The 23,660-nt window shown below is 39.7% G+C and overlaps 1 protein-coding gene across 1 annotated transcript; it reads right to left on the bottom strand.

Annotated features, from left to right (window-relative positions):
• Positions 1–732: 732 nt before the first annotated feature.
• On the bottom strand, positions 733–20,027 carry nkx2.2a (NK2 homeobox 2a). Its single transcript, XM_020919724.2, has 4 exons — positions 19,943–20,027; positions 19,413–19,536; positions 2,292–2,619; positions 733–1,732 (listed from the first exon to the last, which is right to left on the bottom strand). The coding sequence occupies exons 3-4, from the start codon at positions 2,554–2,556 to the stop codon at positions 1,179–1,181; spliced, it is 819 nt and encodes a 272-aa protein (XP_020775383.1). The 5' UTR covers positions 2,557–2,619; positions 19,413–19,536; positions 19,943–20,027; the 3' UTR covers positions 733–1,178.
• Between the last annotated feature and the right edge of the window lie 3,633 nt (positions 20,028–23,660).

Genomic DNA, 23,660 nt, shown 5'->3' with positions numbered 1-23,660 from the left:
GGACAAATGCATAGATTTTTCAACCGTGTTATCATATTTACTCAAGATACTGTGCAATCTCTCCAGTAGTCTACTTATGTCGCATGCGTTTTAGGCGGTGCAATATTATTGATGCAGGATCCATTCCACACACAATTAGTGCTCTTAAAGGCGTATGTATTTCACGCGCTCTGGTCGCTGTTAAACAAAGAAGCTAAGGGAGTCATTGATTATTCGTTCACCATTTATATATAACAAAAACAAGTTATTGCATTAAACGATTTTCTCATGTGCCAAGGCCGGGTGAGCCGTGGACGGTGACAAAAAGGAGAGCTTTCCACTCAAAGGACTTCTTATGTGCTGGAGCCCTCTTCTGCTAAGTGAGTGGGTTTTAGTCCCATTGCTAAGTGACTTTGGCTTCTTTATTAGTGACACGTTAGGATTGTCAAAATATATTCCCAGGATTAATTTAGCCTTTTTGAAAACGGACTTAAGTGCGCAAGAGATTTAAGAGCAATTATTTGGCAAAACGCGCGTTTGACAATGTTTTCCTACGCGCCTCTCAAAAGCAGCTCAAGACACTTATATGATCAGAAGCACACATTTTATTAAAAAAGGTATTTTAAAAAAATCATAAGTCTTCTCTCGACCACAGTATTATTTACAAGAATTCTCCATCTTTCTCAAAACTGGGAATCTCTCTGACCAGATCTGACGTTCCGAACGCTCCCAAAATCTATTTACAGAAAATAAAAACAATAAGAATAAGAGCTGAAAAGTTGCCAATGTTTATTCATGGCCATAAATATTTTTCGGTCCATAAAAGAAGCAAGAAATTATTTTATCTATAATTACAAAGTGGTTTGTACGTGCCGATAATAACACGAGGGAACAAAGTGGGCTAACAAAAATGAGAAAAAAACATCTCTACAACCAACACACAATTACAAAAAAGTTCACGAGAAGAGCATTGACAAATTTAATAAAATCTATAAGGGAGAGGTTTGGAGCCAGTTCTCTTAACGAAAACATGTAAACACGGCGCACACATGAGCCCCGATAAAAATGGGAGTATATATATGAGTCAAGCTGCAAAATGTAATGTCTCTTTGTTTTTGTGTTTTTCTTTATCTCTGCCTCTGTTGACACGCCCTATTTTGTGCCTCCAAAGAGCCAAAAGCCAGTGTCTATAATTTATCTCACCAAGTCCACTGTTGCGTCTGCACCAAGTGATGTGCTGAGGGGAACTGTGCCGTGGCCGCGCCATACTGCGCATTATACTGCATGTGCTGGAGTGATTGGGCACTATACGCCGAGAAGGGAATCCCGGCCTGAAAAGTGGCCGCCAAGTCCTGAGCTTTAAGAGTGTGACACGGTTTTCCATCCCTGACTAAGACAGGGACAGCCACCCGCCTGGGAGAGGGGAGATGGGTCACTTCCATACCTTTTTCGGCCCGGGCTCTCTTCATCTTATACCGATGGTTCTGGAACCATATCTTGACCTGGGTCGGGGTGAGGCGTATCAGGCTGGCGAGATGCTCCCTTTCTGGGGCGGACAGGTATCTCTGCTGTCTGAAACGGCGCTCCAGCTCATAAGTCTGCGCTTTGGAAAACAAGACCCTCCTTTTGCGCTTCTTGCCCGAATCGCTGCCTCCGCTGCTGGATGTTTCCTTGTCGTTGTCCGGGGATTCGTCGTCCGCTGACGGTTCCGGAGACTTGGCAGAGTCCTGCGAACTCGCTGAGAGGCCGTGTACTGCGCCGAGGACAGAAAGAAATACTGTCAAAATGTTATGTTGGTCATGATACAAAGTTATTTCCAATACAAAGTCATAACCTGTTGTAAACAGACGCTCCACTATATTATGTTAAAATGATCTATGGTCTCTATTCCATTTTAAATACTTTGTAATAATTTGTCATTTTAACACTAAAATGTGGAAGACCCCAAATCCCAGCTAAAGGGAAAACCAGTGAAGCATTCACACGTGCATTGTCTGCCCCTAAATCCCCATAGAATGCAGTCCTATACAAGCCCTATACTTTCACCTAACAAACAGTTAACCCGCTAGAACATCTCAGTCCAGTCCTTTTAAATCTTACACTTTGTATAAAATCTACAAATGTGAACATGAGCCTTAAAGCACTGTACGTGCACAAGGCAAGGACCGCACAGTTTGATGATGCATGCAGATGGATGCCCACCCAAGTGCACCGTTTGGGTGGGATACTGAAGGCTGCAAAACCCAGTATAAGCAGAACGTACAGAAAAGGCACAAAACACAAAAAAGCGAAATGATTAAGAGGTTACTTACATGAATATTGGATGCTGTCCGTAGTGGCAAGCCATCGCGTGTAAGGATTGTCACTACTGTCATAAAAGGGTGTCTTTAAAGGTAGGTTCTGAACGTTTTCTAAAGGACTTTGCACCAAAACTCCAGTGGTTTTTGTCGTGGATGTGGTCTCCGAGCCCTCCGTGTCCTCTTCCGCTCCGGTGATAGATCCCTCTTCGTCATTTGTGTCAGGAAGGTCCAAAATGTCCTTTACAGAAAAGCCCGTCTTTGTGTTGGTCAACGACATATTCTGCTGAGGGAGAAAGATGCGGGAAAAAGTTGCGACTGCAGCAGCTCGTCGGAGAATCCGCTGTTTGGAGACAAAAAGAAGAAGAGGCAATGTTTCAGGAGCAATCGAGAGAGGAAGACTCGCTCTACGCTGAGGTACTGTGAAAGCCGCCACTGTGAAGGATAACCATCGCCTAGGCGAAGTACGAGCAGTGGGTCTCAGTGTCCGTAAGTCCAGGAAGGATGCCAAAGTGGCTCAAGTGCTATATGCGGCTCATGGATACTGTGCTACTGCTGGGTGCTAGAGGGAAATAAGCCATTACCTTGTCCGATCAGTCCATATAAGGTTGGTCTCAACACATGAACCTGCAGTGAAAAAGCATTAAAAAACGCGAAAGGTTGGCCACGTGTGGGCGGGTCTTAGGAGTCAAGTGGATGAAGACAGTGTTTGCAGATGTGAAATTGTGGGTTTTGGGGAGATCCGAGCCTCTACCATTGGTGCTTCAGAGCATGATGAGTGGTATAACGTGTCAATTAATTACAAAGACGGGGAGGGCCTTTTTTACACCCTATTTACATACAAAGAACCTCCAAGTAGCTTTAGACGCACAATACTTTAAAAGGCCGTTTTATGAAAGTGCTCATGTCTTAGGATTTTACGCATTCGATCGACTAGATAAATATATATATATATATATATATATATATATATATATATATATATATATATATATATATATATATATATATAAGTAGATTTCAGATTTGGTGATGATTACGTTGTAAACAACTTGGGTCATCTGTGAGTGGCTATTGTTGAATATTGGCAGATAATTTATGTAAACCTTTTGTGTCAATATTTTGGCCGTGGCTTAAGGCAAGAGACTGGATCTGTTTGCAGTTGTATTTAAGGTGAACTGACAGTGAAATTGGGCTTGACGTGACTATTAAATTATGAATGGTTCTATTATTATTATTATTATTATTATTATTATTATTATTATTATAATAATAATAATAATAATAATAATAATAAATAATAATAATAATAATAATAATAATAATAATAATACATGTATTTATTTATTTTATTATTGAGAATATTAAAAAAACACAGGTGGGTCTTTGCAGGACGGTTTCATCACTAATTCAATGTTTTGAATTTTCCTTGAACAATTTTAAACTACGAGCACACTTTTGAAAATCGTGTCTGTGTATTCAGTGTTATTTCTGTTTTCTCCAGAATCCCTAAAACGTAGTCCATCTTGTCTTTGTTAGTCTGTCTCTTGAAAAAGCAGTATCATTGTTGCTTACTTTATTTTCGCTTCCCTTCAAGACTTTTCTCCCCTTCTTCCTCCTCCCTCTCTCGCGTCCTATCCAGTATGTGATGTGGGTGACAATGTTTCCAGCGTTTTTTTGACCAAGTCCCCTGCGCATCCTGGGTGGTCGGACCAGGGCAAACACAAATACAAACCGATTGCTAAGCTGCAGACAAAGGAGGAAATGTAGACAAATGTCCGGCTCCTGTTGGAAGCTTTTGTGCATTCGCAGTTTTTGCATTTATTTCAGGGCCCAAATAATAGATGATTGACGCCCCGCGCACAATGCTTTCTAACTGTTTGGAATAAATCTGAGGTTGTTCCGAGTTGTCATGGCATTCAACCGCTTTCAATGGACTATCTCTTCATTCAATCCCTGGATCCCGCCACAATATTAAGGAAAGTCCTTCATCTCACACGCGCGTGCACGCACATACACACTGGGAAGCAATTACCATTACCAGCAGACTATCAATAATAATAATAATAATAATAATAATAATAATAATAATAATAATAATAATAATAATAATAAAACACAGTTGTAACAGTTTGGAAGTACACATTTTACGCACTGTGCTTGTACTATACACACAATTTTTGTTCGTTCTATCTTGTCCTTAACAGTGGTGAATATTTCACTAGGTCCTGGAAGAATTAATCACAACATTCCACAAAGAGTCTATTGAGCTTAACGCATATGGCTAAAGTAGCTGCGGCTGATCCTCTAAAAGCGAGTGAGAGGTTACTGACCTGAACCACAACAAGTAATGCACAGCTTAGAAAGACGCCCAGCGCATCCAAACGAAAACTGCACAGTTGTCACGCACGGCTAAAGACGCCTGGGACGCTCTCCTCTCTCACAGAGCCTACAGTAGGGCTTTGTCTTTGGAAACACTCGTTACAACACAGGATTGTCGTTATTGGGGTGGATATTTGATCAGTGGGTGAGAAGAGGGGAACGTGTGCAGGGAGTGGAGTGGACATCCTCCACGTGGAGAGCCTATCACTGTGTGTTTACCTGTTTACTTTCTCAGGAAGTTCAAACAGGCCGCGCGCCTTTTCGCTTTGACAGTGCAAGACACTCTGAAAATTATATATAGTAATTATAATCTAGAATACAGCCACAAGTGCAACAACAACAACAACAGCAACAGCAGCAACAACAACAACAACAACAACAATAATAATAATAATAATAATAATAATAATAATAATAATAAGAAGAAGAAGAAGAAGAAGAATAGGCAGATAATATTCATATTATTGACATATTGTCAATAATGGCTAAAATATTTGCGCTTACAGCTTGTTAGATGCTGCTTGTAGCTTTACTTTCCTGTGAGAGTACGGACTGAGTCCGTGCTGGTGTTTATTGTGATTATGTGTGGTTTGACGCACTGGGCCTCCAGCAGCAGATGCATCAGGATTTAAAGGACAAAGCAGCGCGCTGCCAGATTCAGTCCTTTTAGGGTCTAGTTGTCACTCCAAGACGGCACAGGAAAAAATCTACTGGAAGATCTGTCTGCTGTGCTCCTTGTGCGTAAAAATAACCTTTAGATGTTACTAATGACGGCTGTAATTATACGCTATCACCAGTGTATCCATTTTTAAAAATTATAAGAAACAAAGCTGGGTGTCGTATTTTCTTCTTGATCCCAGATTTGCAATAGCCTACCGCACAATGTTGTCATCCAAAAACAATTAATTTCTTCGGATGAACCCCCCAAAAGCACCACCGTCTGATTAATTATGATTCCCTCCTAAAAATCATGCCCACGATTGTTCCCAAATAACTAGAGAAAGAGCTTTTTATATTCTTGATTAAATAAATCTTCCGATTGAATGCACAAATAAGAATGCCGCGGGAGAATTTATAATAATGTTGATCATTGGCTTCTTTTAATCGCGGGCTCTCAGTGCATTTGGATGCCTGAGGCGCAGAGTTGGGCTTTGATAAAGGTAACCCCGACTGCTCCAGGGCGCGCCTGATAAATGTACAGAGTGACAAGAGCGATTTCCTGCTTCTATGATTAAAACCTATATATAATATGCAGGTAAATCCGGACGCGCGTTATTTATGGGGGCTAAGCCGTGGCCTGGGGAGAATTGCCTCGCGGGTAGAAATCATTTTGGAACCCGTTTGGTTTTTAACTGAAAATCACCCCATTTCGCTCCCGGGTATATGGCTTTTATTCGTGTCCATTTCGCTAATGATCCAACACGTCACGGTCAGATTACCGCTCCACAGCCCGAGGAGATGCCTTTATTTGTTAAACCACCAGTTTATTTGTAACGGCGAATTTCATGCCATGCTGTAGCATCTTGTACGGTGCCTAGTATAAGACTTGATTAATTTTTAATCACCTCAGATTTCTGTAGAGCAGTGACCGTAACTCGGTGCGTGCATACCACACTGGTGCTGTGATATTTAGTACATAAACAAATAAAGAGAAGTGTGGATGGCACAAGTACAGACAGAGAGTGCTTCTTAGAAGACAGCCTGTGTCTGAGTGCAGTCGTAACACGAACAGCTGTTGACATCTGTAGAGCTCTAGCGGTCTCTACCGGTGCCTTTAAGAAACAACAGGAGGTGCACCAATTAGACATGCTTAATCACAAATTATAAGAACACAGAAACAAATCTTCGCGGCAGGTAATTTAATTCACACTTTGAGTTTCAAGTTGTATAGCCTAAAGCACATCTCTATTTCGAATATTGAGCATGCAGTTTAGTTACTGAAGTGGCTGTTTTCCAACAGAATGTAAGTAAGAGTGTGGATGCTTCAGGCCTGTCCGGCAGCAGTGCGCAGACATATGCTTCAGAAATCGTAGGAAACTATGTTTAAAACATTAGACAGACCAACTGAGAACATAGGCCAAGTATAAAAATTAATAGAACCGATCCAAACCAAGGTTGGTGCTTACCATAGACTGGGGGCTTCTATAACCGAGGTTTGCACGCGCTCTGCAGTTAATAAAATATCTCCAAATGAGCAGGAGTGCGCGCACAGATAAGCCTGATGTGGTTTATATACCCAGAAAGGACCTCTTCTCATATTGTCGGAGAGCGTTTGCATAGCTGGCCAAGTGGCTGTTCTGTAGCTGACTCGCTGACATTGCACTGTTTGTTTTCCCCCTCGCTGTGACGTGAGACAAAATATTGACCATATGTTCATCGGCAATAAATTGGTCTTGAGCGCAAACAACACTACTCTTCGCGCTTTAGCCCGTGGCCGTGGACCAGTCTGTACTGATTTCGAAACTGTACTCAGTCCGTGAATAGTAAAGTTACACCGGTCTATTTCAAAGATAATTGTGACACTATGGAAGCGCTGCCGCTTGATCTTTATATTGCACTCTATTATCTTCACACCGGGCGCACTAATAAATCTCTTGGTAACCAAGACGCGACACAACCCAAATAACAGATGTGGCATGTTATACACGCCACAGTTACGTTTACATTAGATACGAAGATACAGTGATAACCGAGGTCACTGTCATTCATTCAATATTCAGGAGCCAGTCAGGTCCCTGGAGGCGCACAACTAACACGTAATGATTGTGGTGTGGATCTGACGTGCTGACGGGAAGGACAGTGGCGAAGGCCACGGACGACAGCACGCCATTATTAACACTATTAGACACGGACATAATATGTCCCCAAAGATCCGAATGAAGTCAGAACGAGAGTAACTACTATGTGATCACATTAGTTTAAGTTTGAATCCAATTCTTTAAAATGACCTGATTTAAGTATCCAGGCTGTACAGGACAGTGCTACAGGCGTGTAAAGCCTCCATAAAACAGGAGCATTTAGTCGTTTTAAATTATTAATGTTCAAAGGTTTTTCATAAAACTAAAACTCACTCATTGCTCCATTACCTATACTTACAAATAGTCTAATTGTCTAATAGCCTAATTATGGGAAAATAATTTGAGCAAAAGTAAAAAGCCCGAATGCGCACTGATCGTAAGCGGTTACGCAGCTTTGGCACCTGGGGGTTGGATGACTTAAATCAAGACAATGATTTTATTGTGGGCAGCCTGGTATCTATGTGTGATAATGAAGGTGTTGCCTGGTAGAGCAACGACCATCAATCAATAGTGAATACATTAGTTGTGGTTTTGTGCCGGGGCCACTTCGCTGATGAAAGACAGATTATCCACCTTCTATCTCCGCCTTTAAGAGTAGCGCTAAGACGCAAGCGAATACAAATAAATAAATTGGCCTCATAGCTCGTCTGAATTCCACATTAGGACAAAGCAGTTACTTAGAGTTGGAATGTATTCATGAGTTGCACAGCAGAGAAAAAGCCTTCCACTTAGGTGCTCAGTGAATACACTTGTGGCGTTTGAGATTTAGCACAAGTGCTCCTGGTGTTAAATACAAGACCCCCTGAAAAGGATGGGTAAGATAGGCCCTGTCGGTCAAGCTATTATCAATCCCTGGCCTAAAGCCTGATGACTAATACTTCACATGTAGTTAGGACTGCGTGAGCACACTGATGGCATGGCATCCTGAAATCAATCAGTTCAAGTTTTAATGTATCGCCCACTCGACAGAAGCTATAAGAGGCAAAGCTGCTCTACGCATAAATACCAAGATTGGCTTGATTTTCACAGAAGATACACTTAGAAAGTTCAATTAAAGCTGAGGACTCACTTGATTCATACATGATGATAGCCTTCCCCATCAATGGCTGTATTTTCCCACAAATAAATGCTTTAAGTGAATAGGCCTTTTTAGCCCTTCAAGACTGAGGAACAAAAAGTATTACCCTGCAGAAAACTGTTTCTTGAACGACAATAAAGAATTGTGGATTGGAGGAGCTATGGAGTTTAGGGTGGTAGAGTTAACACTAGTGCCCCGCTCTGTTACCTCCTGAAGAGGAGGAGAAGAGAAACAAATACTTCAAAGTGCTGATCTGTGTCAAAGTGCCAACCAATAGCCAAAAAAGTTCCTTTGGAGCAGTCATGAAATGTCGGGCATTTCCATCAAAATATCAGATTTATGGACTGCATGGAAGTGTTTTGTAGGTATTACTTGACATGAATAACTTGAATACCTCTTTTGCAGTGCTGAGCTTGTGGTGCAAGGACAGTCATTGGCCTTGGAGAGCCATATACAGTAGCTGTTTGCTAACTCTGCAACAGAGGCTAGGGGCCAAAACTACTGTACTTAGCTGACATATTCTGTGAGCATTTGAGCCCTGTGGCATCTGGGTACAAAGCAAATGCCCCAGCCAAGGTTACACGTTGTAAAAGCTGTCAGCACTGAACGCTAATGGACAATTGTTGCAATCAAAATTTTCACTTAACTGTATGTCGGCTGAGTCAGGTACCATTAGAAAGGGCATCTAATGTGGATGTTATAACCACTGATGGGAAAGCGGCGAATAAAGAATAATGGATGGATCCTTCAAACGTAAAAGCTGTAAATTACAGAGATCAAATTGTAAAACTGAGACCAGGTGTATTACTGTGAAGCTGTTTTCTCTTTTAATAGCAGGGTATAAAAGGGCCAGGGTTCTTTTCCACTGTAAGGGAAACAACTCACTTGACTGGGTTAGTTCTGCTGTGGGCTACTGTGTGGTAAAATGCACATTTCACATTTTAAATCCACGTTAAGTTGTGTTGCCCACTGTATGCATTGGGTAGAAAGATACAGAAAGACAGCACAGTGTCAGCATATTGACGGATGAAAAAGGTAAAAACTTACAATGAAATGCAATCCACTGGATTTAAAACAATCAAATGTATCACAAGTCAAGGGCAAATCATTACGAGATGTTCCTGGTCCTTGTCCTTGCCTTTACACTGGCCACACACAATAGCTTTGAGCAAAGACTCAAATGCTTCAGAGACATTGACTGTTACCTTCAGTACTTTCAGAAGGGAAAAGTGGAAAATTACTCTTGAATTTTAATGTGTGTACTGGACAAAACATAAAGAAGAAGAAGAGGGGTGTCTCAAGGTTACAGGAAACACGCCACACCTATCTCAGTCCCTCAGCACAGAACACTTACATCTTCAGCTGGAAGTAAAGACAGAATCATTATTATTCCTCTTTGCATAGAAATGGTGATCAATGGAAGAAGCTAACCACGCGGCAAAGGTAAGAGTTAGCAAAGAAAAGAACAGTATATAGGAGAGTGTTGCTGGGCTGTGGATACTTGAACCTGATAAAGTGCATGAATGAAAGTGGTTTATTATGTCACACTAAAAACTCGACTTCAGTGCGCGCTTGAGGACTGAAAGGTGTAAGATTTTGGATAAGTGTTTGCTATGAAGGTGTTTTCATACAGAATCCGTAATAGAGTCTCTCCTTTCATTTCAAAAAAATCAATCACACAATCAACTTCATACAAGATAACAACTAAAAGTAAACAGGCATTTAAAATAATCTGACATTTATACTCCATAGTGATATTTACTCAACCTTGTTCTTACTGAAAAAGAACTTGACCAAATTACATGATCACTGCCCTGAGAGAAAATGTGAAATCATAAACATTAAATATGTAGTCTTCATATATATGCTGTGTCTTCAAATATCTCCATCGAAGTAACTATGTAGGGTATTTCAGTGCTCTCCTTGTAAACATCACAACATAGTGACCATTTCATTTGGATTTGACTTTGTTCTGAGCTACTGATACAAAACAAAACAAAAATTATAATGACATAGATCTACGGACAGACGACTATGCTAACAATGAGAATGCATGTTTTAAAAGTATTTTTGATATAAAACACATTTTATGGCAATGGGACTACAATGTAGAATTTTTCTCCAAAGAACAGAATGTTTAAGAGCAGAGAAAAGTTTTCAATATAAACATTACAATCACAGCTAGATTTGTGATTCATTGTTCAATGTCAGGATTTAGTCATTTTAAACACTCTCTAAAGCATTAACATTTGAGAATGACAGAAATCAATTGCACAAAATATTTGGGGTGTAACGATATCCAGCTCTCACAATATCGTCACGGTATGAACCTCACGGTACGATATTTATTGCAATATCATGGGAAAGCTCACGATATGGTGGGGAGGCTCTAGATTAGGGATGTAACAATATCCAAATCTCTCTGGACAATATTTTTACGATAAACATCTCATGGTATGATATTTACTACGATATTTTGTGGAGGCAAACAAAACTGTTAATATGCAACTTTTTCCTCTTAAAATGCCTTGACAAGACTTAATCCAAAGAATTAAACCTTAAAAGTGCTTAGAACTGTTATTTCTTCTTGTAGTCTACACTCAAATGGAGCAAAGGATCATGGTTTATATAGTTCCCTCTGTCTTTTTTTAGCGATTGCTGCACCATAACTCTTCATTTAAGCGACTTTTTTAAAGAGACTTGTAATTTGACATATTGTGATGGTCCATGATAGTATTGTGAAAACTTTGGCGATACGACATCACAATATTTTGGTTATTGTTAACAGCCCTACAAAATAAATATAGAATATATTTAAGATATAAATTTTGTATTTTGCTTTTTGAAGTTAGTGTCTTTGGTTAGTTTTGTTTTAGATGTGATAAAATACTCCAGATCCACACCCAAGTGACAAATTTTACCCATGGCTCACTTCCACTGCATCATGTGAATACTTTTATTGCATAAGACATACTTTAATTTTCATTCTTCAGAAAAATACAGTCAAATACTTTTTAAGGTACTGAATTTTCATCACTTGGAACTTACTTTATCCTAGCACTTGAATGGAGTACAGCATATTCAAGTCCATTCTCCCCGAAAAGCATGACACCTGTCTGAGAATTAGATCTCTACGTTATATGGACAGTGCCAAAGTAACTTGCAATGAGACAGTGAAGGCCAGCCTTTTGTGCATGGTAGAGTGTACGGTGGCGGGCAGAGGCAGATTTTGGGGTGCCCGAGTTGCTGTGGGCGTGTGCCTTGTTAGGATATGTCACCTTAGCGGCACAATGGGGCGAACAGAAGGGCTTGGGGACATGAAACACTCACCTTGAACCAGGCTGCTCCATACACACACAAGGATTACCCATCTGCACATTTCTGAAGCCTTTTGATTAACAATGTGTCCAAAATGAAAGACGAAAAGGAGAACACAATTACATTAACACAATTTAGTAATTTCAATGGCTCCCTGCAGATGGGTTGCCGACATATTTGGATAATTAACGTGTAGATATGTTCTTTATACTGGGCTTCTGATAGCAATTAACATGTTTTGTGGAGAGATTCAAACTTTTTTGAGGCAGTGAAGATGGATGGAAATGCATTAGGAGGTCACAAAAATGGGCTTCTATTCTGTTGCCACTAAAAGGATGCTTTTATAAGGTGATAGCAATTGAGGAATAAAAAACCCAAGGGCAAATAAATGAATGAACTCATCGTTAATTGGCAATCTTTTTAGTTGATATAAAAACACTCCAAATTTGCTATCCACGTTTCCATTGACAGCATGGCAAGTCTCTCTTGAACTAGAATTATGAAAAGCAAAAGGAAGCCACAATGCATGACTGAAAAGGACAACTCCACCTATTAGCAAGCCAAATGTTTATAAATTGCCTCCTCTCTGTTTACCATGATACTATGTAATTCACAAAAATTGGAATTGTCTAAAAAGATGCACATTAGCTATATCATCTAGATATCTAATTAATTTTCTATTCAAATGTTTAAATGTAACTACAGTTTTATCTAAAATAGTTGTTGTGGATGGCATTGACTAGCTCATACAAATGTTCTTAAAATCTAGTGTCATTAACTTTGACAGAGTGAATAGAATAAACTATCTTTCATATCAAAATAACTATACAACTGAGGCACTTCAACACTTTTCTGAAAACAAACTATCTGAAAAGCAGTCATGGGGATGTGTGCACTAAGGTCAAGGCATTCACTGACAAAACAACTGCCTGTCGCCCCCTAATGGTGGAATGGTGCTGTGAGTCTGAGCTGTGGAGGCCAGCTGAGGAACAGTACACCAACACATCCTACCTCTTTAAGATAATTATGTCTTTTATCTCAGAGACACATACAGAACGCACCGCCGTCCTAATGGCCCATTATTCAGGCGAGCACAGTGTGGGGTTGATGACCGTATCCCCGTGGCCTTCCATCCCGGCACACCTGCTGAGACAAGGTACCGTTTAGCACTGACACTTTTGCAGGACAGACACAAAATGGCAGCCGGGGTCAGTGGTAAGCAGCTTGGTCATATTGCAAACATATCCATTTGCTATGGCCCTACTCTTGTGGTTGCCAGGCTACTGCCTAATATACAGTGAGTGAGTGCACGTCCTGAAAACAGAAGTAAGATGTTGACTTTGAGATAAGTACCTCTTCAAATTAAACAGCACCATCACATTGCATTCAAAGTAACATTTCCAAAGGTCAACTTTAAACGGCGTCCATTTAGGAAAAAAGAAAAAAAAAAGAGAGAAAAGAAAAATCCCTCTTCTACCACACACTAATACATCACATTTGCATAGCGGTTACATTTGTTTAATTATTTATGTTTTAATTACACTAAATGAAGAGGATAATATCACTGCATGCTATTCTGCCATCAAACACTCGGATGTCTCCTTATTAAAGTACACAAAAAGATAATTAAGTCATGCTCTGTTTAAACATGGCCGTGCTCCTGCACTAGAGAATCACTGCTGAATTGGACACAGGAGAGGGTTAGACCTCATCTGATTAATGTGCTTGGTCACACATACTCAAGGCATGTCAACTCGCTTTCCCTTTCCAAGGCCAGGGTCACCAAAATTGTTTTGATGGCCCTAATTGGTGAATCAACTGGCCAAACTTATTATGCATAATACAGCATGCAAACCAGACAGCTGACATAAGCACACCCTCCCCAGAATACACACAGACATATGGGCTAGTTAAACAGAAAGGTGCATGGCTTGTAAGGCTGATAGCGAGATCTAAACAGATAGATTAGTCCTGAAAACACAACTAGGTAGAGCCAGTCATCACCTGGCCTTGTTGAATAGTTGAGTTGTCGATGTCATTGCGTATAGGGTATTGATTGACCAGGGGCAGCAGAGGCCAATGCAATTAAGGGACAAAAAACATACAGAGTTAAAAGACTATGTAAACAATGGCAATGTGCAGTAGAGGCCAGACAAAGGCTGGTCCAGGGCCCTTTCAGAGTCCGTTGTTCACTATTGGCCTGGTGTCTTCACCAAGGACTGAACTGTGGGAGGCCTGGGGGAGGTTGGGTGAGGTGCCAGTGCGTGGGTGTCCGCAGGGATAAGGTTGTTGCTAGGCTCTCTTCAAGAGGTCGTCAAGAGCTTAGCCCTCCCTGTGTCCGGAACCATCAGGTGATCACAGATCATCACCATCTCAAGGAGGGGGCTGTCCAGCGGAAGAAGCACAATTTTTATAGGCCTTCTAAATGCTCTTATTATGGCTTCCGTTTGTTTGCCATGTACTATCATGAGAGTCCCATTTGTAACACAAAGCATTCCCCAATCACTCGCACATCATCATCTTTCTTTTTGAGGGATAAAATACTTCTTGCATTTGAACTGAGTAGAAGTAGAAGTAAGACTACTACTACTAGTACTAGTACTAGTACTGGTAATATAGCAGCTATGACCATTATTACTACACATACTGACAGATAGAGCTGATACTATTTGTCCCAATAGGGACAAAACCATAATAGTGAGAACCTAAAGGCTGAAAATTCACAATTTAACGATCTGTAGAAATAAAATAACTCAGCTAAATGTTACTTAAAAATTGAAATAACATATTGAAACCAGCACCAAAACTACTACCACCAATGTAGTAGTCGGTAGTAGTAGTAGTAGTGGTGTGCTTTCACTACTACCACTACCGTTTTCTACTAATTATTTACTATTATTAATATTACTGCATCAAATGTGGAGAAAGCTTTGTTGCATGAATACAGCAGTTTAGTGTATCTATTTTGATGTGTATATTACAAAATACATGCATTGTTGATATGTAGATGCACACCAAAGACAAAACCTGCCTTAAACGCTCTGCTTTTGTTCTGACAACTAGATAGGGTCAACTATTGCTCCATGTATCCTCTCTCTATTCTCTGCCCTCTCCACATGTCCATTTATTCCAGAACAATGCCGTCCTACTTCATGCATCCCCAAGGTGTCACCGTGGACACGATCCCCGGCTAATTTATCTCACCTCTGTTTCTTCTGCATCAAATGGAAGTCTAATGCTCCTTGCACTCATTTACATTTTCTCATTAGCGCTGCACTTTTATCATTCAAATTTGTGTGTTGTCTGGAAAAAACAGTCACGTGGAGTACAAGACGGTCTGCTTTTTGTAGCTCCCCGAGCAACAAATTGACGACAGGTTATGCTTTATGAGCCTGTGTGCGTATCTCATGCACCAACTGAACGATGCCTATTATTTGCCCTTGAAAAAGTGTGGAATCTGTGTATTGCTGTCTTCAATATCACATTTATAGTACTTCATACTTCAAATAAACACATTCATAACCTTCTTTTCAAACACAATTGTGTTTTTCAAAAAGCTGTTGATCCTGGTATGGAAAAGGCCTGGTCAGACACGGGCATTGTAAAGAAGGCATGTTGGACATTGTATCTGGTGCATTAACTGTTTTCTATTATGTAGCGCTGAAAAGCAGCATGTGGATATTTCACATAGTGGCAGTCCAGCACCAGCATATATAGTCTAGTCCTTGACCAGGAATTTAAACAGTTCACCACTTGACCATGGGTTTGCTTCACATTCACTGGACTGAATACACCTACTTATTGAGTGATGTATAGATACTCACTAAAGGCTCTAACAGTTGCAAATCAGTTTTGAGAAGAGTACCATTAATGCAGCAATAAACATGGTGGTGTTTATCACTTCCTAAGGTGAAAACACACTACAAATATAAGTAGTATACATAAATCATACACAACAGCAGTGGAGGAAAGACTACTGAAAATATGTACTTATGTGTATGTACTGAATAATGTGTACTAGAGTACACATGGAAAATACTATTCAACTGTTCACTTTCAATCACTCTTTTACACAAAAGCTGATGAAATAAACATTTCAAAGCTGAATCCTTCTTTTAAACTGTAATCTGAATAGTGGATATTTGCTGAGCTCTGGTCACAGGGGCACTACAGTGTCATGATGTGTGTATGGAGATATAGAAAGGATTGGGGCTTGTACTGTACCCACTAACTCATAATTTTAAATCTGGAAAATTAAAATGACATGGATAGAATTATACTAAATTCCAAGTATGAGAGGTAAAATAAATAAATAAATAAATACATAAATCAATTAATAAAACAAAAAAGAAAAAAACAGGCAGAACAGGCATAGTATTATGACCAGATTCATAATATCAGTGGTCACCACTAATGCACTGCTCTAATAGATTTTCTCTTTTGCCGGATCAAATCACACACAGGTTCATTTACACACTGTACTTAGTACTACAGTGACTCCAGTGGAGTTACTTGGAGCCACATCACATCATGTTCTTCCTTGCCTCAATTTGGATAGATCCTACAAACTGGATGATGGGAACACTCCCCACATGTGGAGATCCTACAGCCTACAGGTGCAATTCATCACTTTATCTGTCCGTAGGTTTATCACGTCACTTAGGACAATGGAAAATGAGAACCATTTTACGATACTGTGAGTTGGGGATTTTTTTATTATTATTATTTTTTACTGGAACTAGAAGCTGGGTTTGAGTTTCACAGTGGACAAGATGCACTGCTCTTGCATTGTGTATTTGTATATGAGTAATTTTGTGCATTCTTTATTTAAAACACAATGCATGACAAAAATCACAGAATGACCTGTTTTGGTTATTTATAGTCAAGGCCATTGTCTGTATGAATAATGTTGACAGTCCTTATGCTGAGGCGAAAACTTGTTCTAAATGGCAGTGCACCCAAAGCCCCACAGTCAGCAGTGACAGAACTAAACGGATGACTTCATAATAGCTCCTCAGATACAGAACGCTTGCATTGGGCGAAAGAGTGCAAGTCTGGAAGATACGAGGGGGGTAATATCCCTAGACATCTTTCTACAATAAATATATTTTTAATTTGTGCACTTTTATTAACCAGCAAAATCACTTCAAAATGAATAGCACATTATTAAGTCTTCTAGTGGCTCTTAGGGTTCTTTATCATGGATTTGTATCAGCATTGCAATTCATCTCAGCCATTCTTCACTCCAAATATGTTTTATATGAGCCTTCATTTATCATGGCCTGTCAGCTCTTAACAGTATCATTATTCAGTCTCCAGTTATAAATTGGAAATCATAAAACGCTTTTTCACATAATCTGATGCAATAACCGCTCCCTCTTTATTGGCTTGTGAAAGGAGAAAATAGTAAATACAATTGTATGTCAAGATCCGTGCAAGATATAGTGTTTTTTTTTTTAGTCCCATAGATATATACACCTCAATGGAATGAAATTAGGCTGGCGAAGGAGACAGGATCGTTGTCAGCATATTTGTTGGGACTTTCGGTGGAGGGGCGCGGGTTTGAGCATATGAAGGATGGTGGAAAATAGGGGAGGCTGACATGGCTGAACCCAATGAGGAATGCGGGCTGAGCTGTCACTGTTTTTTTAAGCAATGTCACATCAATCATGAGGCTTCTTTTCAACTTCTCTCCTCCAGCGTCGGTAATAGATATATCATGGTCTGAACTCAGCTAAATGTGTGCCCATTGGATCCGGAGATATTCTTTATTATTGAATGCAGCTATGGTGATTAATGATGACAATACAAGGTCAAGTTTTTTTTTTTACAACCAGTCAAACTATAATCATGGGGAAGGCTTTGTAAGCATGTTTTTTTTTTTTTTTTTTTTGCAAGTAGTGATGAACTGATAATGGTTAAAAAATAAAATAAAATTTATAAAGGGAAACTGAGGTTAGGGTATCGTTTCAAGGATATCAGCTCAGATACTCAGGAATTGTTGGTGTTTTAAGGAAAGAAATATGAACTTTCAGTCTCAAATCAAATGGATCAGTATCAAAACTGAGCTTGTGCACCTCTACTTACAAGGTAAACTTTTAATTACCAAATAAAATGTATTCTTTCCCTGCCAAAATAACTATCACTATAAATGGGCACTTGGCTAATGAGATAAGGGTAAATGAATAGACTTGGTATGAAATGTAAAATGATAAAAATATGCTTTATTCTCATTTGATAGAACATAAGCATATTTATTTTTGAGTGTTCATTCATTTGAGAAAAGAGACTTTGGGGTAACAACTGACTCACGTGTAAATACTGCCATCCTGTGGTCAGTTCCAGACTTGTATATTTCTAGGCAGTTCAGTTTAATACAAAATAAAACAAAAATTGGAACTATATTTAATGGTAATGTCGAGGAATGTAATAAAATTAAATAAAATATATAGCATGTCAAACATTAATATACATTTGCTCAAAATGAATAGGACTAATTGCATATTTCAGTGTTAAAGACCAGGAAAGTCTTTCTCAATCATTTGCTGCCATCTCCTGGACAAAATAATAAAAAGTACAACTTGTGATCTTTATAACAGCCTCATATTTTCATCGAGCCAGGAGACATAAATATATTTTCATTCAGAACATTTGTACAGTAAGGAAGAATACACAGTTTCAGTACTGATTTAAATCTGCTATTTGTGAACCAAAAGACACTGTACAACTTTCACTTTACATATTCATGTCTAACCTGTTTAGAACTACATTTATAAAAACTCTGATGAATACTGCAATAACAGCTTTAAGAAAATGTGCTTCAATGGCTGTAAAAACTAGAAGCATGAAGATTGTGTGTGGGTAAGTCCCTCATTTGGCCAGATGGTGGCAGATTTGCACCAAGTTAAACTTTGTGTGGGTTTATGAGAACCAACAGAAAGTTGTTTCATCAAACTATTCTGAGTAGTCATATTACTGTCAATACAAACCTGTTTCCAAATGTTTTGTGCTGGAGGTGTACCTTAATAGTTCTAAAGGTCCTAAATATTTGTATTAGGTCAAGTTCAAGCTCGGACTTGAGTCCTGGGGATATTTATTTATAGTTAAAAGCCCATATTTCTACCTGCATATCCAATAATGTTGATATGTAAACCAAAACAAATAAGGCGAGTTCACCCCAAGGTCTAAAAAGTTTGCCATGCTTTCTTTTGCCTGGGGTTTAAACCTAATACATAATTAAACTAGAAAATACTATTATTTGCTGTTTAATAATAATATATGTTCTAAAACAGTAATGATAATAAAGAACTTATAGAAGCAAATAAATGCCAGCCTTTCATTAAACTTCACACAGTTATGTTTGAAGAACTCTAAGAACTCCTGAGGACTCTCTGAACATCTTTGGGACCCCAAAGGTTTTGAATGAGTGCTGTTACTCATAATGTTAATGTATTACCATTATTATTGAGTTTCTATAAGCAGTGTCTTATGTAAGAACAGAACAGTCAGGACAAGCAGTGTGCAGATGACACAACCAAGCAGATACGTGTTGCCACTCACCCGTGTCCCACGGCTGCTTCCACGGCCAATTCTGCAAACGTGTCATTGCTTGGCACTGTCTTGTTGATGCTATCGCGGCTATCTGCATTTCACCTGAGAACTTGATATGACCCGGAGAGCTGTGCTGCAGAGAAAGAGGCACAAGAAGTGGCGGTTATGTCCATGTGCATTTGTCAAGAGCAGTATAAAAGTTTGTTTCAAAGCGTTCACTTCTCCTGCTCTACCCACAGAAGACAGGCGCATAGTAAAACTTTTATGCCACTGGGTGTTTAAAGGTGCCCTGCGAAGATAGACCCTGTATAACTGTATACCTCTCGTTTCTCCACTGCCTTTTAAAGTGTTCATAAAAGGGGAATTTGCAGGGGGAATATTTCTTTTTTCCAAAGTAAAACTATTAAAAGTGGCCCATCGCGTCTGTCCTCTGGGGCTTGCTTGCACTTGCCTGAGCTCCAGTTCAGAAATACAGCAGGCTAAGGTTCAGTATGACTCTGAAGACAAGTAGACAGTGACAAATCCATTTTTAGCTTTACCTCAAAGGTTTTCACTGCAGAATGCTAATAACGTTGCGCTTGGCTGCGTGGAGCACTCTCCAAAGGGGAGTATCACTTTCAGCTGGTTGTCTCATCGTTGAAAGGCCTCTCCACTGCAGGGGGACTGGTACTCACTATGACCTACAAGCACAAAGACATAAACACAGCTACACCAGGAGCCCCCAAAACTACTAATGCACATAAATTGTCAATATCATGTCTATAAATAACTCATTTCACATGTGGACCATTTATGTTTCTTATACCTTCTTAGAGCTGCATTTTTTTTTTTTTCTGTTATGGTCATGTATAGTGTGATCATTTTAAATCATGCCCTTTCGGATGCAACTCCTTTCATGTTTATGGGCTTAGGACCTATAAAAAATGTCAAAACATATACATAGTACACTTTACAGATAGGACAATGGCTGTTTTAGCATTGAGTCTTTCATAAAATATAATCTGTAACCCAGTCATGGATTTAAAATTTCTTACTAAAAGGACCAGAATGTATTGTAATTTGATTTTGAACACAATTCATCCTGTCAGTATTTTTTTATCTGCCATTTTCTCCTGAGAGGTCATACTTCACTGTGATTGGTCATTTCACTTACTGTGCACTTACTGTGGATCACAATGTGACCATTTCATCAAAAAGTCTATTGTCATAGTAAGTGACATTTAGATTTTCAGAGGGAGTATGGACTAAAACAAAATCAATGCAATTCTGTTCATTCTCATGGTGAATTAGTACATTGCTCTAAGCTTAGGAAATCTTGAATGAGGAGCATGTAGCCAAGATTAGCCTGCTCCAGGAAGTACACACTGGTCCTTCTATTTGATGTTAATTGTCTATCTGTAGATGTGTGTGTAGACATGTGTGTTGCCTGTGCTGAGGGAAAGCCTCCAGCCTGGAGACTCATCTCTGCTGATGTTTTGGAGATGTGGTGGCAGGTTGTGGTCTGCAGCATATGGGCTCACTTTAAAACCATCCCAGAGCCTCTCCTCTCTCTGAGATAATTGTAGCATGAATTAGAATAGGGGGCTTTGATTTATCAACACATTTGTTAACAACAACTTTCCAGAACTCAGACTTTCCATTGATAAATCTGCTATGATAACAGCAACCTAGAAATACAGCCCAAGTGCAACCATTTGAAACTGTCTTCATTCATAGTGATGAGTTCATCAAAGTAAAGAGGCGTCACAGAAAGCTAATGTACTCTATACCAGATAAAAACATGTCCATTGACATTTTCAAATGCTGTCTTCTAGATGCATTTTGGGGGGTTGGGTCATAATTAGCCATTATTGAGGTATACACGGTGCAAATACGGTTACATCAACACTGACACTGAGCAGCTGTGGTTTGTCCATTTACATTTTCCTACAGCACACATCTGGCCCTGATCACAAACACATTGGTTCTTATAGCAGCCTTATATTATTGCAGTTCATAATTGTGTGTCTTTGCAAACACAAAAGCAGGTTAGAGAAACTTTCAGCCACATCTCTTCTCTAGCATTATAAAAGAGGATCAACCCTGGAGTCAAAACACAACACTGTAGTGACAATAAAAAGATCAAAGATGCAAATTCAGCGTGCCTCCGTTCCTCCTCTGTTATAATAGTGTCTGATGAGCACCTGTTTTGGAGACTACGCCTTGCAGATCCAGTCAAGCGCTCTCCTTCACGTTTCTGTAATTAACACATAACATCCTGCCGGCCGCTTAGGTAGAAATGAGTTAGAGAATGATACATACAGAGTTTAAAGACAGATTGTAAAGACACAACTCTTTACATTTCACAACAAGAACACAGAAAAAGATGTCACAAACCAAATGGCCCTATACTTATAACCTAAAATGAACTCAAGCTATTGCTGTGCATTATTTTTGTATAACAGCACAGGTAGTCATCACAGCAATGGGTAAACATGCACCACTATTAGAAGGGACTAGTTTAAACTAGAACAGAAATAACTCATGATTTGAACATCCACAGACAGATAAAAGTTTGTCACAGTTAAAAGTGAACTATTTTCAGTCAGTAGGACCATGATGTAAATGGATTAAAAAACTTGGAGCAGTGCGTTCCACAGTTTTAATGCATTTTGCTGTGCGTCTGGGTGTTCTAGACTCCAAGCCAGTGCATTAAAACAGTGTAACACACTACTCCTCGTTGTTTAATTCTTGTACTTCTTCATCTGTGTCTGAGCGTCTTTATTAATGGTGCAATACTGAGAGGCAGTAAATGGCTATTCATTAAGATGACATGTGTCCAGGTTATCAGTGCATCAGTGCTCACTGTATGGGCTTTGTTAGCACATATTTGAGCCTAAGAAGTGCCCTTATACAGCTAAGGGAAAACAGGAGTTGTGAGGGGCTTTTTCTTGGCCAGCATGTCCAGGCTTGGTTACAGGCCTGTCTGTCCCTACTCAGCGCAAACATGTCAGACATTTCATCACCAGCAGCAGTGCTGCCCGGCTTCCCATTCCACTACCGAGGAGAGCAGCGCCACACGCTGTGAGCCCCAATTGTGCTCAACACTGTTAATTTGTTGATGCTACATAATAAACCTTCAAAAAGCTGTGTGTCGATACTTTCCAAATATGGAAACGTGATGAAATACATAAGGGATTCTGAAACTGTTCACAAGTGCAAGATACAGAGGCATGTTTGAAATGCCAACGGTTTCGTACCCGCAAGTGACCAAAAAATAATGATGTGGGATCTGTTTCTGACAGTGACCCAGTCAGGCTTTACTGCTCTCTTAACCAGCAAAGTGGAGTTGCTTTCAGCTTTCCACCTCTCAAAACCCGCCTTGACAATTTACAAATAAGACACATCTATTTGATTAATACACACATATGGGACAAACAGGTCTGCATTATACCAAGGCTGGACCAAGGCTCAACACCTTTCAACAAACCTCCGCCATGACAGACGACCACTAGCGGGAATACATATGTATTTCAGGAAGCCGGCAACGCTCTCTTGTGAGAGAAGTGAAAGCCTGAGTCGAGAACACCCAAAACAAACCCACTCTGCAGCCCAACTGGCATCAGCTCCACTTTTTCAATAAGGGAATGTATTTATGAGCATCTGGCCGTGGTTCAGTGAGGTCAATGCACTAATAGAGTGGAAGGATACACCAGTCGGCCGAGATTCACTTGATTCATATTTAATATATCAAATACTAAATGTAAAAGTGTCCATTTGTCTTTGTACTGTAAAATAACTATTTTGCCTCATGTGATCAGATGTAATGATGTAATAATTGAAAATTTCACCCATAGTCTTGTCACAAGCACATTTAGAGCACATGCCCTGGTTTTTGTTGCAACACCTCATCACATGTACCATCTCCACATTGTGACTTTCATATTCAGTCTGTCTTCGGGGGGTTCTTTGTTGGGACAGTGGAATCGTAACACTGACTGATATCAGGTTTGGCTCATGACAGAAGACACACGGTTCTCATAAGAGCATTAATCTTAAAAGGAGCAACTGTCAGGAAACATACACTGCCCCTATTCTGATATTAAAAAGAGCCTGCCGGGGCCTTGATTCCTGCTTTGGCGAAAAACAATCTCACCCTGATGCCAATAGGAGACCTTGAATGTCCTGTTCCAGATTGTTCCATTACATTCATGGCATTTTGAAGTGAGAATAGAATCACAACACACAAGCAGTCTAAAATGGATGACACGTTTAGTC

The sequence above is a fragment of the Boleophthalmus pectinirostris genome, unplaced genomic scaffold (assembly GCF_026225935.1).
Source record: "Boleophthalmus pectinirostris isolate CB_2022bp ecotype Guang Dong unplaced genomic scaffold, ASM2622593v1 HiC_scaffold_10, whole genome shotgun sequence".
Lineage (NCBI taxonomy): Eukaryota > Metazoa > Chordata > Actinopteri > Gobiiformes > Gobiidae > Boleophthalmus > Boleophthalmus pectinirostris.
This window is presented reverse-complemented; position numbering and strand designations above follow the sequence as displayed.